General features: G+C 32.5%; 2 protein-coding genes and 1 long non-coding RNA gene across 4 annotated transcripts; all 3 read left to right on the top strand.

The window, feature by feature from the left end:
* Positions 1-333: 333 nt before the first annotated feature.
* On the top strand, positions 334-963 carry LOC109136050 (acetylornithine aminotransferase, mitochondrial; the record flags this gene model as incomplete). Its single annotated transcript, XM_019251672.3, has 1 exon — positions 334-963. A coding segment is annotated over one exon (468 nt), but the record flags the coding sequence as incomplete, so codon positions are not given.
* A 3,203-nt stretch (positions 964-4,166) lies between these two features.
* LOC130589415 (uncharacterized) lies at positions 4,167-8,338 on the top strand. Its single transcript, XM_057392292.1, has 9 exons — positions 4,167-4,868; positions 4,975-5,030; positions 5,296-5,337; positions 6,209-6,424; positions 6,515-6,543; positions 7,468-7,551; positions 7,702-7,774; positions 8,124-8,179; positions 8,263-8,338. The coding sequence occupies exons 1-9, from the start codon at positions 4,838-4,840 to the stop codon at positions 8,336-8,338; spliced, it is 663 nt and encodes a 220-aa protein (XP_057248275.1). The 5' UTR covers positions 4,167-4,837.
* Positions 8,339-9,106: 768 nt separating this feature from the next.
* On the top strand, positions 9,107-14,320 carry LOC130590122 (uncharacterized). 2 transcript variants are annotated; one of them, XR_008967786.1, is made up of 5 exons: positions 9,109-9,519; positions 11,661-11,719; positions 11,914-12,459; positions 12,567-13,021; positions 13,908-14,319. It is a non-coding gene; the product is annotated as an uncharacterized LOC130590122 (long non-coding RNA). The 2 variants fall into 2 exon arrangements; XR_008967785.1 differs by having other exon boundaries at positions 9,107-9,519; positions 11,914-13,021; positions 13,908-14,320.
* Positions 14,321-14,388: the final 68 nt, after the last annotated feature.

Genomic DNA, 14,388 nt, shown 5'->3' with positions numbered 1-14,388 from the left:
TTTATACTTTATATGTATACAAATATATTAAGAGGAGTTCTTATCAAAAGAATGGTGCTACATGACACTCTTCTGAAGCTTCTTATACACATGTTTATTATCTCAAAGTCTGTGTAGCCATGTAGGCTGCAAACATGCAGTACTCTGTTTAATTTTCGCTTTTCAAACGTTATTTACCCTCACACTAATGCAATAGATTGGTCGAAAACCAAACAAAAGGTCAAAACGACTGCAGATTTGTTCATATCAGATTACCAAAAAATTGCTCCTAAGACATATCAGTACGTGTTTGCAAGCATATCAACAAGAAATCAGAGTAGCCCGATATAATGCCACTTGCCACTTGCCAAGCCTCTTGCTGGAGGCTTACCTATTGGAGCTGTGCTGGTTACAGAAAGAGTTTCATCAGCTATAAGCCCTGGAGATCATGGAAGCACCTTTGCTGGTGGACCACTTGTGTGTCATGCTGCACTTACTGTCCTAGATAAAATCTCAAGCCCTGGTTTTTTGGCTAGCGTGTCAAACAAAGGTCAGTATTTCAAAGAACTCTTAACAAAGAAGTTATTGGGGAACCAACATGTTAAAGAAGTCCGAGGCCAGGGTCTTATTATTGGTATAGAGTTGGATGTCCCAGCTGGTCCACTTGTCGATGCTTGTCGGAATTCAGGATTGTTAATTTTAACAGCTGGAAAAGGAAATGTAGTGAGATTGGTTCCTCCATTGACCATATCGGAGCAGGAACTTGAAACAGGTGCTGAGATTCTTCTCAAATGTTTCCCGGCCTTGGATCAAAGCAGTTAAGGTGGTTTTGTGTACCATGTACTATGAATGTAAAATTCTCCTGTCTTACAGCTTTTTTTATGAATGGACAAGCACATCAAAGACACGTTGGTAAATAATTCAGGATGTATTGTTCGGGACACGAACTAGTTCATCTACGAAACACATTATGATATATGAGTACTGATTCGAATATTCACTTGGGAAGAAAACTAAAGTTGAGAATTATTGTCCTCTTACGGCCCGTTTGGTAGTCGTTAATAAATTGCGGTAATGGGAATGAATTTTAAGTGTAATTTTATTAAGGAAGCACCCTTAAAATCTTCATGTGGAGGCATTTTTTTCTCCATGGACAAGCAATCTCACCCCTAAATTTGTGTTTTTGTCTCCAAGGGGAAGCAATTTTCATTACTACTCATTACCACCCTACAATGTGGTATTGGATGGGAATGAAAATTCAAGAAGGAAAGTGGACACTTTAGAATAATTTAGCATTACCATGGTAATGGACAATGATATTTTTCACAAATTTATACACAAATTCATTCCCATTACCACCATTTATGACCAACTACCAAACGGGCCATTAGGGCATGTTTAGCAAAACTAGCGGTTCTATTAGTTGTTAGCGGTTGTAGTAGCTGTAGTTGTTGAGGGTAGCTGCTAGCTGTCTACTAGTAGCTGTCAGCGGTCAACGATTAAATTAGTTGTTTAATTAGAAGTGTTTGGCAAAAGTAGCTGTTGGTATAAACCATTGACCACCTACTTGTTTCCATAAATAAAATATATAACTTATCTAAATCTCAATAATTCCTCAAAGCTGGTATAAACCATTGACCTCCTACTTGTTTCCACAAATTATGAAGTTTCTCTTCCTTACTCATGTCACTAAACATTAAAGATCATCCAACTACATAAAACTTCAAATAACTAATTTCACAATTCTTAGCATAATGTATTGCCTTCTTCACTCCTACTAAAAAAAAATAACTACTAAACTTCTTTCCTTCAAAGGAATAACCAGAATAGTCTTCACCTTTAATAGATCTCAAATAGTCAACTTGGCTTATTCTGAACTCATAGGTTCTCCTAACACTTATAAATCAACAAAATAAACATATTGATGCTTTACACAATGTATATATAAATCACTTTGCATGAATTTGATCACATGCATACATGCCACTTGAGACATTAAATAACCAAGTTCATCTCATAGAAAATATACACGTCAAAAAATATCGTAAGAGATAGTAATTAATATCACAACTTGCAACTAGCTTCTTAATAATATGTCATGAAAGACAAAATAATAACTCAATTCTTATAATAAACAATAAACTCTTTCTTTTCCTTATGAAAAATACGAAGATTTTTCATATTAACTTGACAATAAGTCAAACTTCCTTAAAATATATTCAAAATAATCATATTACGAATAGAACAATAAACACTAAACAATTCATTAAAAAAAATAATACTTTATAAAAAATTTAGCTTTGAATAAATATATATAGATTTATAAGATAAATACAGATTGTATGTTGACATAATAATCAAAATAAATATAACATTTGAACTATAATTTGAAATGAATCGAAAAATATTTGAAATTCCTATAAAAAACTTGTTTGATATTCTTGAAAAATACATATATATGTATATGACCAAAAGAGTTGTTTATTTGAGTACTAGGCTTAGTGTATGAATAATTAATCGAGTGAGTTCCCAGGAAAGAGAGGTGCGGCACAAACGACCAACTTAAGTACCAAGTCTTTCCTTAGCCAGAACTTTCCTCAGAAAAATAAATCCACATACTTATTCCGTTCTTCAAAATATAAATCAGAAAATATCTATACTTGAAAATATAACTATTTGCTTAAAAAGAAGGAAGTATATTTTTTTTTCACATAATATAAAATGTCAAAAAAAATGCAAATAGAATGCGAAACTCTATCTTATATGCCCTTCGTAGATCTACCCATACTCTCATTTATTTTATTTTCAAAAAGAACCTGGAAACTGATACCACTTTGTAACACCCCCAAATTTCTCTCTTTTGGAAAACTTATTTAATATAAAACTCCTTGAGAAACTTGAGAGTATTACCGCCACGTGATAACGTTAAAGGCTTTAATACTAACTACTAACTAACTTAACTAATGCAGCGGAAATAACTTAAATAACTTCTCTTTATTAATATAAACTTTATTGTACAACTATATAACAATAAAATAAAGAAAATAAAATAACAACTCCTTGACTAATTATGATTCCTCACTAGCTCCCCCATATGAAGTATGCATCATCAACCTGTAAATTCTGCTCACCAAAAGGGTCATCACAGGGACAAAGCCATAAAACAAAACAAAACAAAAGCGTGTCAGTAAAAATACTGAGTACATGTATATGCGGAATATTAAACACTTTATTTAATTAAACTTTTGAAATATTTAATTTCAAAAAAACCTTTCTTGATACTTGATAATACTTATATAATATAAAGTATATAACCTTGATAAAAATCCTTTTTCCTTGCCTAGGTACCTTGCCTAAAGTGTGCACACCCCCAAGTTTAGTATTCCTTACTGAGTCTATTACGAGGGGAACTACCTTGTCCACATGACTTATACAAAAAGTACATGGGTAAATAATATAATAGCTACCGTTCTTGCTAATAAATAACAAGCCGTGGCCTCTTTTAAATTGTGATCATAAAAGATCATATAACTAATAAAAATCCTTCTGAAATAATCCTCCTTTAAAAAGAATAATAATTCTTATAAAACTTAGCCATATAAAGGCATAAATAAAATAACTTGCTCAAGGGTTAACCTTTGAAAAATAATAATAGTTCAAAAACACTCCTTTTAAATATTTAAACATGAATCAAAGATCAAACTCCTTCTAAAATATTTGAATATAAATTCAAAGATCAAACTTTATAAATATATTAAATGAAAGACATAATTCAAAGTTCATAAAAAAATTTATAAACATTCAAACATTTCTATAAAAAAGATGCAGTTCATAATAAAACTCATAAAAACATATATTTCAATCCAAAAGTATTTTCCTAAAAACATGATACTACACTTGCAAAAACAATTATTAAAGATCTACAATACACGCACCTTGAAATTAATAACTACTAGGGAGAAAGAAAAGGTAGGCTAAGAAAGAGAGAGTTTAAACTTGAGAAAAGAGATGTATTTCTCAAATTTGGTGTGAAAAATATGATGGGTGAATACCCCTATTTATACTAGTTGGAAAAGTAGAATCGGAATAGGATTAGGAAACTAAAAAATAAATTTAAGGAAAAAGATAAACTAATCTAGCTAAGATATAACTAATATTTACACTTATCCAACTAAGATTAGGAAAAGATATAAATTATCCGATAATACATAATTATCTAAGATAAAATAACTAAAAGATAAAAACAAAAAAGTAAACAAGATTCATGAAACATAACTACACTGGTCACCAACCGCTTGAGATTTGCGGCGGCCAAAAAAAATTTCTTTTCTTTTTTTTTTTCCTTTTCTTTTTATAAATCTTTTGCAAACCTTTTTCCTTTTTTCTTTCTTCTTTTCTTTTCTAAACCTTTTTTAAAATTGTTTTTAAAATATTTTTAATTTTATTTTGAAACAACTACTTGAATGTAAAACTCAGGAAAGTTAGGCCCAAAATTCATTTGGGCTAAAATTCGTTTTAAATACCCAAAACCTTTCTTATAAAAGCCTTTCTAATAAATAATAAGCCTTTTTAGTAAATAAAACCTTTTTCAAAAACTAAAACTTTTATAAAAATATAAATAATAACTTACTAAAAATACGGAGTAACATAATATCTTTATATATTTTGTATAGAATAATGGAAGTGATGAGAATTCGATAGTGAAATGGTATTTTCAGTTCCTCATTTGAAAAGCTTGGTCTTTAATTAATGGCTTTAGTTTGTGGCTATAATTATTAAAATTTCTGCTCTTTTTGCGCCTACATGTTTCATCTCTGTTATGTTATGAAGCAAACAAAACTACTCTTGGAGATGGTTCATGAAATGTGTAGTTGGATTTTTTGAGGAAGGTGAATTTATTGAATCAAGGGTTAAAATTGAGCATTTTATTCTAGGGTGTTATCTCGAAGTTAGATTTACAACTGACTTCTTTTTGAAAAGTGCTCTTTTTTGCAGCCTTTCTTTGGGATGTTTGGATATGGTGGAACTATTGCTTCTATGCATTTAGGGAGGTATAATAATGGAGTCTCCTTACTATTGAGTATGGAATCTATTTTTTTTTTTTTTGGCATTTTTCCGTATCATGTGTCCTGTGCTAGGCATGATGTAGTGTCTGCAAAGACTAATCTGAACTTAACTGAAAGGTAATATATGTTTTTCTTGAGATGTGATCTTTTTGAAGTCCATAAATGACTTCTCTTTCTTTCGACAACATTTGTTTACAAGCTCTAAAAATTATCTTCAGTGTAATTTCACAGAGATATTTATTAATTTTAGGCTGCAGGTGGACTTCGAGATCCTCATGGAAGTTTTATGGAGGTGTAGTTCTGCTTGTTTATCACCTTGGTGTCTTTTGGGTCCTTCGGGATTTCTTGCTTCCTTTTAGGAAAGTCCCCAACTTATTCTTTTGCTTGCATGTTTTATAAGCTTATATTTAATTCGTCACGGCATGCTTTGACTAGGGGCATAGAATTAAGGGGTAAGTAAGAGAAAATAAACAGAAAGAAGCGGGGTAGAGGTGGTGGTTGAGAGAGTAGGTGTGGGGGAAAAATCTGACCATAAACCCAAAGTGCTAGGGTAATGTATGACCCAAAATGAAACTAGTTCCCCATCCCTCCTCTATCAACCACCACTACCTTTTCCCATCACCTTCTCTTTATGTTATAACCCCCTTACATTATTTTCCCTTACATTATGTGCTATTGTGGTGTGTTATTGCATAATATCTTCTGGTGTCACCTTTGCTGGAACAAATATTTGAATAAAGTAAATAATATTTTATCTTTTACTCAAACTATCCTACTTACCCTTTGCTACATTGTCATGAATCATGGTTTCTCAGCCCCTTGTTAATGTTGCTTCTACATGTCTAGAGATACCAAATAATCTTGTTGAATCTAATAATCTTCTGCTTTGACCACTCTGACATAGTGTAGTAGATGCTTGTTGATTTTAAAAAGGCACAATGACTCTAACTGTTATTCTTTCTCAATCTGCTACCTAGTATCATGACAAATTATATTAGATTCATGGGCAGTTGTACTTGTACTGGGTCCCCTTGCTGTTTTAACCCCTTTAATTCGAGAACCTGGAAACTAGAATTTATAGATTTGGTTATTTGATACTTTATGTTGTAATGCTGTTCTGTGTTCTATGTTCTGATCCTGAATTCTTGTCCAATGCGCTGCAGGTTGTTATGAATCCCAAGTTAGAACTCCGTGATATATTTCAAATCCAGTGCAAGCTTAAGGATATTTGTTTCGCTTACAATTTAGGTATGCTTTTATATGATATTGTACTAATTTGCTACTTTTTCTGGAGCTTTGAGAAACAATGTGCACAAAAATCTTCATTTTTCTTTTATATTTTAAGATGTATGAACTTTTTATTTACAAGAACAATTCAAGTTTTCTCTGCTCAATTTTGAATCTTTAGAAGTTTTTATTTGTGTGTGGTTGGTCTCCTTCTGAGTGTTTTGTTGAAGTTGATGTTGCAGTCTTTAACTGGCTTCGAAATTGCTGTCCTGTAAAGATTTATTGACAATCATTTTTCTCCAAGAGTTAGGTTTCTTGAAACATTTCCTCTGTCTCTTGACTATTGATTCTTTTTTTTAATCAATTACGAAGTATGAATACCTATGAAAGGAGCTTTGATCCTTTCATGGTGTTTTATAGTATAGTGATTTTAAATTATAAGCTGGTCTTTCTCTAGAATGTTCGCAATCTAAATAGCAACTTGACTACTCTCCAAATAATGAGAATAAAGCATAACTATCATTCTATAAGTACTTACTGATATTTTTATGGAGAACTGGATAAAACAAGAGTTTATTGTCAATTTATTAATTTAGAAACCTTCACTTGCATTCTTGTAATCACTGAGTTTATAGTCTGTAATCTGTATTGTAGCTGTCCAGAAATGTGGTTCGAATTTTCACTTGTCTAGTTTGAACATAAAATATTTGATTTGGGTGGTCCATCAAAGGAGAGAATACAAATTATTGGACTTTCAGCTGAACAAAGACGTGCGTTGTTAGCGTTACTGTCCATGTGATAATTGTTATAAACACACACCCTTTCCCACTATCCCTTGACTTCCAAAAGTGTTATGATTCTACTTCTAGCTAATCTATTCTCTGAGATAGAATTAGTATTAGATAATATCTGCTGGATAATATCGTGAGCATTTCTTTGTAGTGTTATAAGATATCCAAGACTGGGAGGACTACAAGTCTACAGTATTGGTGGATTTCCAGGTCCTCTACCAATAATTGCATAATATCTTTATTATCAGTTATGATTTTTTATTTAAGTCTCCTCTGCTGTTGTAAACTCACTTGTTAGTTGTTAACCTTTCTGCAATATAGGGTACTGGAATCAGTAATTGCATGACGGAATTCTCATAGTTAACTTAATTGGTTAAAGTAACGGAAGAGAATTTGTTTTGCAGTGTTGAGGTGTACAAGGATAAAGTTTGTGTATTTCATTCTGGCCTTGGAATTAATGGAAGTGATGGGAATTCGATAGTGAAGTGGTATTTTCAGTTCCTTATTTGAAAAGCTTGGTCTTTAATTAATGGCTTTAGTTTGTGGCTATAATTATTAAAATTTCTGCTCTTTTTGCTCCTACATGTTTCATCTTTGTTATGTTATTTCTTGGGTTGTTAATCTTCGAAATTTATCAGGGAGAAAATGGGTGCTTCAGTTCAGAGAACTTCCAAAAAACTTGCCATTGGTGGAAAAACTCCATATCTCACGGTAATGACAAAAACGTTTATCCAACCGGATAGCAATTATATGTAGAGACTCAAATATTTTACAGTAGAAATCTATTTTTGAAAATAATCATGTATAGATTAGTGTCGTCCCTTATGTGATTAGACGCCTTTCTTAGAAAGAGAATCTATTTGCATTCACTTCTCGGGAGCTTTATTATGAAGCAAACAAAACTACTCTTGGAGATAGTTCATGAAATGTGTAGTTGGATTTTTTTTGAGGAAGGGGAATTCATTGAATCAAGGGTTAAAATTGAGCATTTTATTCTAGGTTGTTATCTCGAATTTAGATTTACAACTGACTTCTTTTTGAAAATTGCTCTTTTTTGCAGCCTTTCTTTGGGATGTTTGGATATGGTGGAACTATTGCTTCTATGCATTTAGGGAGGTATGATAATGGAGTCTCCTTACTGTTGAGTATGGAATCTATTTTTTTTTTGGCATTTTTCCGTATCATGTGTCCTGTGCTAGGCATGCTGTAGTGTCTGCAAAGACTAAACAGTCTAAAACAGTTTATTGGCGTCATTTACAAAGGAATGCGCTATAAAGATGGTCTGAGTCTGATCTGAACTTAACTGAAAGGTAATATAGGTTTTTCTTGAGATGTCCATATATGACTTCTCTTTCTTTTGACAACATTTGTTTGCAAGCTCTAAAAATTATCTTCAATGTTATTTTACAAAGATATTTATTAATTTTAGGCTGCAGGTGGACTTCGAGATCCTCATGGAAGTTTTACAGAGGTGCAGTTCTGCTTGTTTATCACCTTGGTGTCTTTTGGGTCCTTCGGGTTTTCTTGCTTCCTTTTAGGAAAGTTCCCAACTTATTCTTTTGCTTGCATGTTTTATAAGCTTATATTTAATTCGTCACGGCATGCTTTGACTAGGGGCATAGAATTAAGGGGTAAGTAAGAGAAAATAAACAGAAAGAAGCGGGGTAGAGGTGGTGGTTGAGAGAGTAGGTGTGGGGAAAAATCTGACCATAAACCCAAAGTGCTAGGGTAATGTATGACCCAAAATGAAACTAGTTCCCCATCCCTCCTCTATCAACCACCACTACCTTTTCCCATCGCCTTCTCTTTATGTTATAACCCCCTTACATTATTTTCCCTTAATTCAAGTGTGTCCTTAATGTGCTATTGTGGTGTGTTATTGCATAACATCTTCTGGTGTCACCTTTGCTGGAATAAACATTTGATTAATAAAGCAAATAATATTCAATCTTTTACTCAAACTATCCTACCTACCTTTTTGCTACATTGTCATGTATCATGGTTCCACAACCCTTTGTTAATGTTGCTTCTACAGGTCTAGAGATACCAAATAATCTTGTTGAATCTAATAATCTTGTGCATTGACCACTCTGACATAGTGTAGTAGATGCTTGTTGATTTTAAAAAGGCACAATGACTCTAACTGTTATTCTTTCTCAATCTGCAACCTAGTTTCATGACAAATTATATTAGATACATGAGCAGTTGTACTTGTACTGAGTCCCCTTGCTGTTTTAACCCCTTTAATTCGAGAATCTGGAAACTAGAATTTATAGATTTGGTAATTTGATACTTTATGTTGTACTGCTGTTCTGTGTTCTGTGTTCTATGTTCTATCATCTGATCCTGAATTCTTGTCCAATGCACTGTAGATTGTTATTAATCCCAAATTGGAAATCCTTGATACATTTCAACTCCAGTGCAAGCTTAAGGATATTTGTTTCCCTTACATTTAGGTATGCTTTTATATCATATTGTACTAGTTTGCTACTTTTTCTGGAGCTTTGACAAATAATGTGCAACAAAATCTTCATTCTTCTTTTATATTTTAAGATGTATCAACTTTTTATTTACAAGAACAATTCAGGTTTTCTCTGCTCATTTTTTAATCTCTAGAAATTTTTTGTTTTTCTGTGGTTTGTCCCTTCTCAAAGTTTTGTTAAAGTTGATGTTGTAGTCTTTAACTGGCTTCGAAAGTTCTGTCCTGTAAAGATTTATTGACCATAATTTTTCTCCAAGAGTCATGTTTCTTGAAACATTTCCTCCTTCTCTTGACTATTGATTCTTTTTTTAATCAATTACGAAGTATGAATAACTATGAAAGGAGCTTTGATCTTTTCATGGTGGTTTATAGCAGTGCGCTTTTAGATTATAAGCTGCTCTTTCTCAATGTTAGCGTCAATCTAAATAGCAAATTGACTACTCTCCAAATAATTAGAATAAAATATAACTGTCATTCTATAAGTACTTACTGATATTTTTATGGAGAACTAGATAAAACTGGAGTTTATTGTCAATTTATTAATTTAGAAACCTTCACTTGCATTCTTGTAATCACCGAGTTTATAGTCTGTAATCTGTATTGTAGCTGTCCAGGAATGTGGTTCGAATTTTTCACTTGTCTGGTTTAAACATAAAATATTTGATTTGGGTGGTCCATTAAAGGAGAGAATACAAATTATTGGGCTTTCAGCAGGACAAAGACGTGCATTGTCAGCCCGTTTATGAGATTTTGGAGGCCCAAGGGCAAACCTACCTATTAGGGCCTTGATTAAGTCCAATTTTTTTGAATATTTTATTTTTCGGTCTAGACCGAAAAATAAACAACTTTTTGGTCCGAAATTTTTAAAAGAGGCGTTAAAATAAGGATTTAAGTACCTGATCATTTGATATGTCAATTAGAAAACACAAAAAAAGAAATTGAAAAGATGCACAATTAAATGATTAATAAAAAAATTACAAAAGAAGTTGCAATTTTGCAAAACCCAAAAAAAGTTGCAACCATCCATTATAGAAGGACCAAATGCGAAAATTTAACCTGGACCGAAACAAAGTGATAAAAATAATTGGAATTTATATTAGATAATATCAAAATTTTATTAAAAAAAACCTATGGATTAAGGGTCTGTTCTTTTTAATTAATTTGCTTTGCACTAATTTAATAAAATATTATAAACTAATTTAAACTTATTCAGAACAAAAAAACAATATGGGTAAAATTAAACTTATCATTTTATTACTCCGATTCATTATGCAGTTCTACACTATACAAATATCAAAATTTTATATTCAATGAAAATGCAAGTGGGAGTATAAGACTAAAAACTAAAGAAAGATTGAAATTTATATGCATAAACAACTTTTAAGGGTGTACAACATGACATAAAAATAAGAACATATTTTCATAGCCTAATCTGTCTACTTCTATGTCCCAATCTATTTTCGAGTTCAGTCGTTCATTAAAATTAATCAGTAACAATCTGATTTCACAAAACTTATTCAAGTTTTCAGAAAAATTAAATTGATTTAATTTATAATACTTAGTTACTATGAAAAGATACAGTGTGTCATTGAAATTGTCAAATAATTATAATAATTCTTGGTCGAAAAATGAAGTAATAAAATTCAGAATTTGCAAAACCTAAAAAAATCGAATGAAGAACAAAAATTGCAAAGAAAAGAGAGAAATTACCCAAAAATTTTGAGCGTTTGACATTGAATTAAAAACAAGTGGGAGAATTGAATAAGAAACTTAATTCGCAATAAATTTAATTGTCGGCAGGATTTGCAGTTTTACAGTGATCTTTTCTTTTCCATTTTTTTTTTCTATTTTTCCTTTTATTCTTTTTTACCTTTACTTATTGGGCTATGTGTTTTGGGGCCCTGGGCACCTGCCCCTCTCGCCCATGCCCAAATACGGCCCTGTGCATTGTCAGCGTTACTGTCCATGTGATAATTGTTATAAACACACACCCTTTCCCACTATCCCTTGACTTCCAAAAGTGTTATGATTCTACTTCTAGCTACTTCTATTCTCTGAGATAGAATTAGTATTAGATAATATCTGTTGGATAATATCGTGAGCATTTCTTTGCAGTGTTATAAGATATCCAAGACCGGGAGGACTACAAGTCTACAGTATTGGTGGATTTCCAGGTCCTCTACCAATAATTGCATAATATATTTATAATCAGTTATGATTTTTTATTTAAGTCTCCTCTACTGCTGTAAACGCACTTGTTAGTTGTTAACCTTTCTGCAATATAGGGTACTGGAATCAGTAACTGCATGATGGAATTCTCATAGTTAACTTAATTGGTTAAAGTAACGGAAGAGAATTTGTTTTGCAGTGTTGAGGTGTACAAGGATAAAGTTTGTGTATTTCATTCTGGCCCTGGAATTAATGGAAGTGATGGGAATTCGATAGTGAAGTGGTATTTTCAGTTCCTCATTTGAAAAGCTTGGTCTTTAATTAATGGCTTTAGTTTGTGGCTATAATTATTAAAATTTCTACTCTTTTTGCTCCTACATGTTTCATCTCTGTTATGTTATTTCTTGGGTTGTTAATCTTCTAAATTTATCAGGGGGAATATTGGTGCTTCAGTTCACAGAACTTCCAAAAAACTTGCCATTGGTGGAAAACCTCCATATCTCACGGTAATGACAAAAGTTTGTCCAACCTAGTAGCAATTATATGTAGAGACTCAAATATTTTGCAGTAGAAATCTATCTTTGAAAATAATCATGTATAGATTAGTGTCGTCCCTTATGTGATTAGATGCCTTTCTTAGAAAGAGAACCTATTTGCATTCACTTCCAGGGAGCTTTATTATGAAGCAAACAAAACTACTCTTGGAGATGGTTCATGAAATGTGTAGTTGGATTTTTTGAGGAAGGTGAATTTATTGAATCAAGGGTTAAAATTAAGCATTTTGTTCTAGGTTGTTATCTGGAAGTTAGATTTACAACTGACTTCTTTTTGAAAAGTGCTCTTTTTTTATAGCCTTTCCTTGAGATGTTTGGATATGGTGGAACTATTGCTTCTATGCATTTAGGGAGGTATGATAATGGAGTCTCCTTACTGTTGAGTATGGAATCTTTTTTTTTTTTTTGGCATTTTTCCGTATTATGTGTCCTATGCTAGGCATGCTGTAGTGTCTGCAAAGACTAAACAGTCTAAAACAGTTTATTGGCGTCATTTAGAAAGGAATGCGCTATAAAGATGGTCTGAGTCTGATCTGAAATTAACTGAAAGGTAATATAGGTTTTTCTTGAGATGTGATCTTTTTGAAGTCCATAAATGACTTCTCTTTCTTTCGACAACATTTTGTTTGCAAGCTCTAAAAATTATCTTCAGTGTAATTTTACAGAGATATTTATTAATTTTAGGCTGCAGGTGGACTTCGAGATCCGTCAGACAAAGAGATTGAACTGTCCCCTCATGGAAGTTTTACGGAGGTGCAGTTCTGCTTGTTTATCACCTTGGTGTCTTTTGGGTCCTTCGGGTTTTCTTGCTTCCTTTTAGGAAAGTCCCCAACTTATTCTTTTGCTTGCATGTTTTATAAGCTTATATTTAATCCTTCACGGCATTTTTGGACTGGGGGCATATAATTAAGGGGTAAGTAAGAGAAAATAAACAGAAAGAAGCTGGGTAGAGGTGGTGGTTGAGAGAGTAGGCGTGGGGGAAAAATGTGACCATAAACCCAAGGTGCTAGGGTAATGTATGACCCAAAATGAAAGTAGTTCCCCCATCCTCCTCTATCAACCACCACTACCTTATCTCATCATCGTCTGTTTATGTTATGACCCCCTTAAATTATTTTCCCTTAATTCAAGTGCGTTCTTAATGTGCTATTGTGGTGTGTTATTGCATAATATCTTCTGGTGTCACCTTTGCTGAAACAAATATTTGAGTAATAAAGCAAATAATATTTTATCTTTTACTCAAACTATCCTACTTACCTTTTTGCTACATTGTCATGAATCATGGTTTCTCAGCCCCTTGTTAATGTTGCTTCTACAGGTCTAGAGATATTAAATAATCTTTTGAATCTAATAATCTTCTGCTTTGACCACTCTGACATAGTGAGTAGATGCTTGTTGATTTTAAAAAGGCACAATGACTCTAACTGTTATTCTTTCTTAATCTGCTACCTAGTATCATGACAAATTATATTAGATTCATGGGCGGTTGTACTTGTACTGGGTCCCCTTGCTGTTTTAACCCATTTAATTCGAGAACCTGGAAACTAAAATTTATAGATTTGGTTATTTGATACTTTGTGTTGTACTGCTGTTCTGTGTTCTATGTTCTGATCCTGAATTATTGTTCAATGCGCTGCAGGTTGTTATGAATCCCAAGTTAGAACTCCCTGATATATTTCAACTCCAGTGCAAGCTTAAGGATAGTTGTTTCGCTTACATTTATGTATGCTTTTATATGATATTGTACGAATTTGCTACTATTTCTGGAGCTTTGAGAAACAATGTGCACAAAAATCTTCATTTTTCTTTTAAATTTTAAGATGTATGAACTTTTTATTTACAAGAACAATTCAGGTTTTCTCTGCTCAATTTTCAATCTCTAGAAGTTTTTATTGGTGTGTGGTTGGTCTCTTGTGAGGGTTTTGTTGAAGTTGATGTTGCAGTCTTTAACTGGCTTCGAAATTGCTGTCCTGTAAAGATTTATTGACAATCATTTTTCTCCAAGAGTCAGGTTTCTTGAAACATTTCCTCTGTCTCTTGACTATTGATTCTTTTTTTTAATCAATTACGAAGTATATGAAATAACTATGAAAGGAGCTTTGATCCTTTCATGGTGTTTT

The sequence above is a fragment of the Beta vulgaris genome, chromosome 9 (assembly GCF_026745355.1).
Source record: "Beta vulgaris subsp. vulgaris cultivar EL10 chromosome 9, EL10.2, whole genome shotgun sequence".
In the NCBI taxonomy this organism is placed as follows: domain Eukaryota; kingdom Viridiplantae; phylum Streptophyta; class Magnoliopsida; order Caryophyllales; family Amaranthaceae; genus Beta; species Beta vulgaris.
This window is presented reverse-complemented; position numbering and strand designations above follow the sequence as displayed.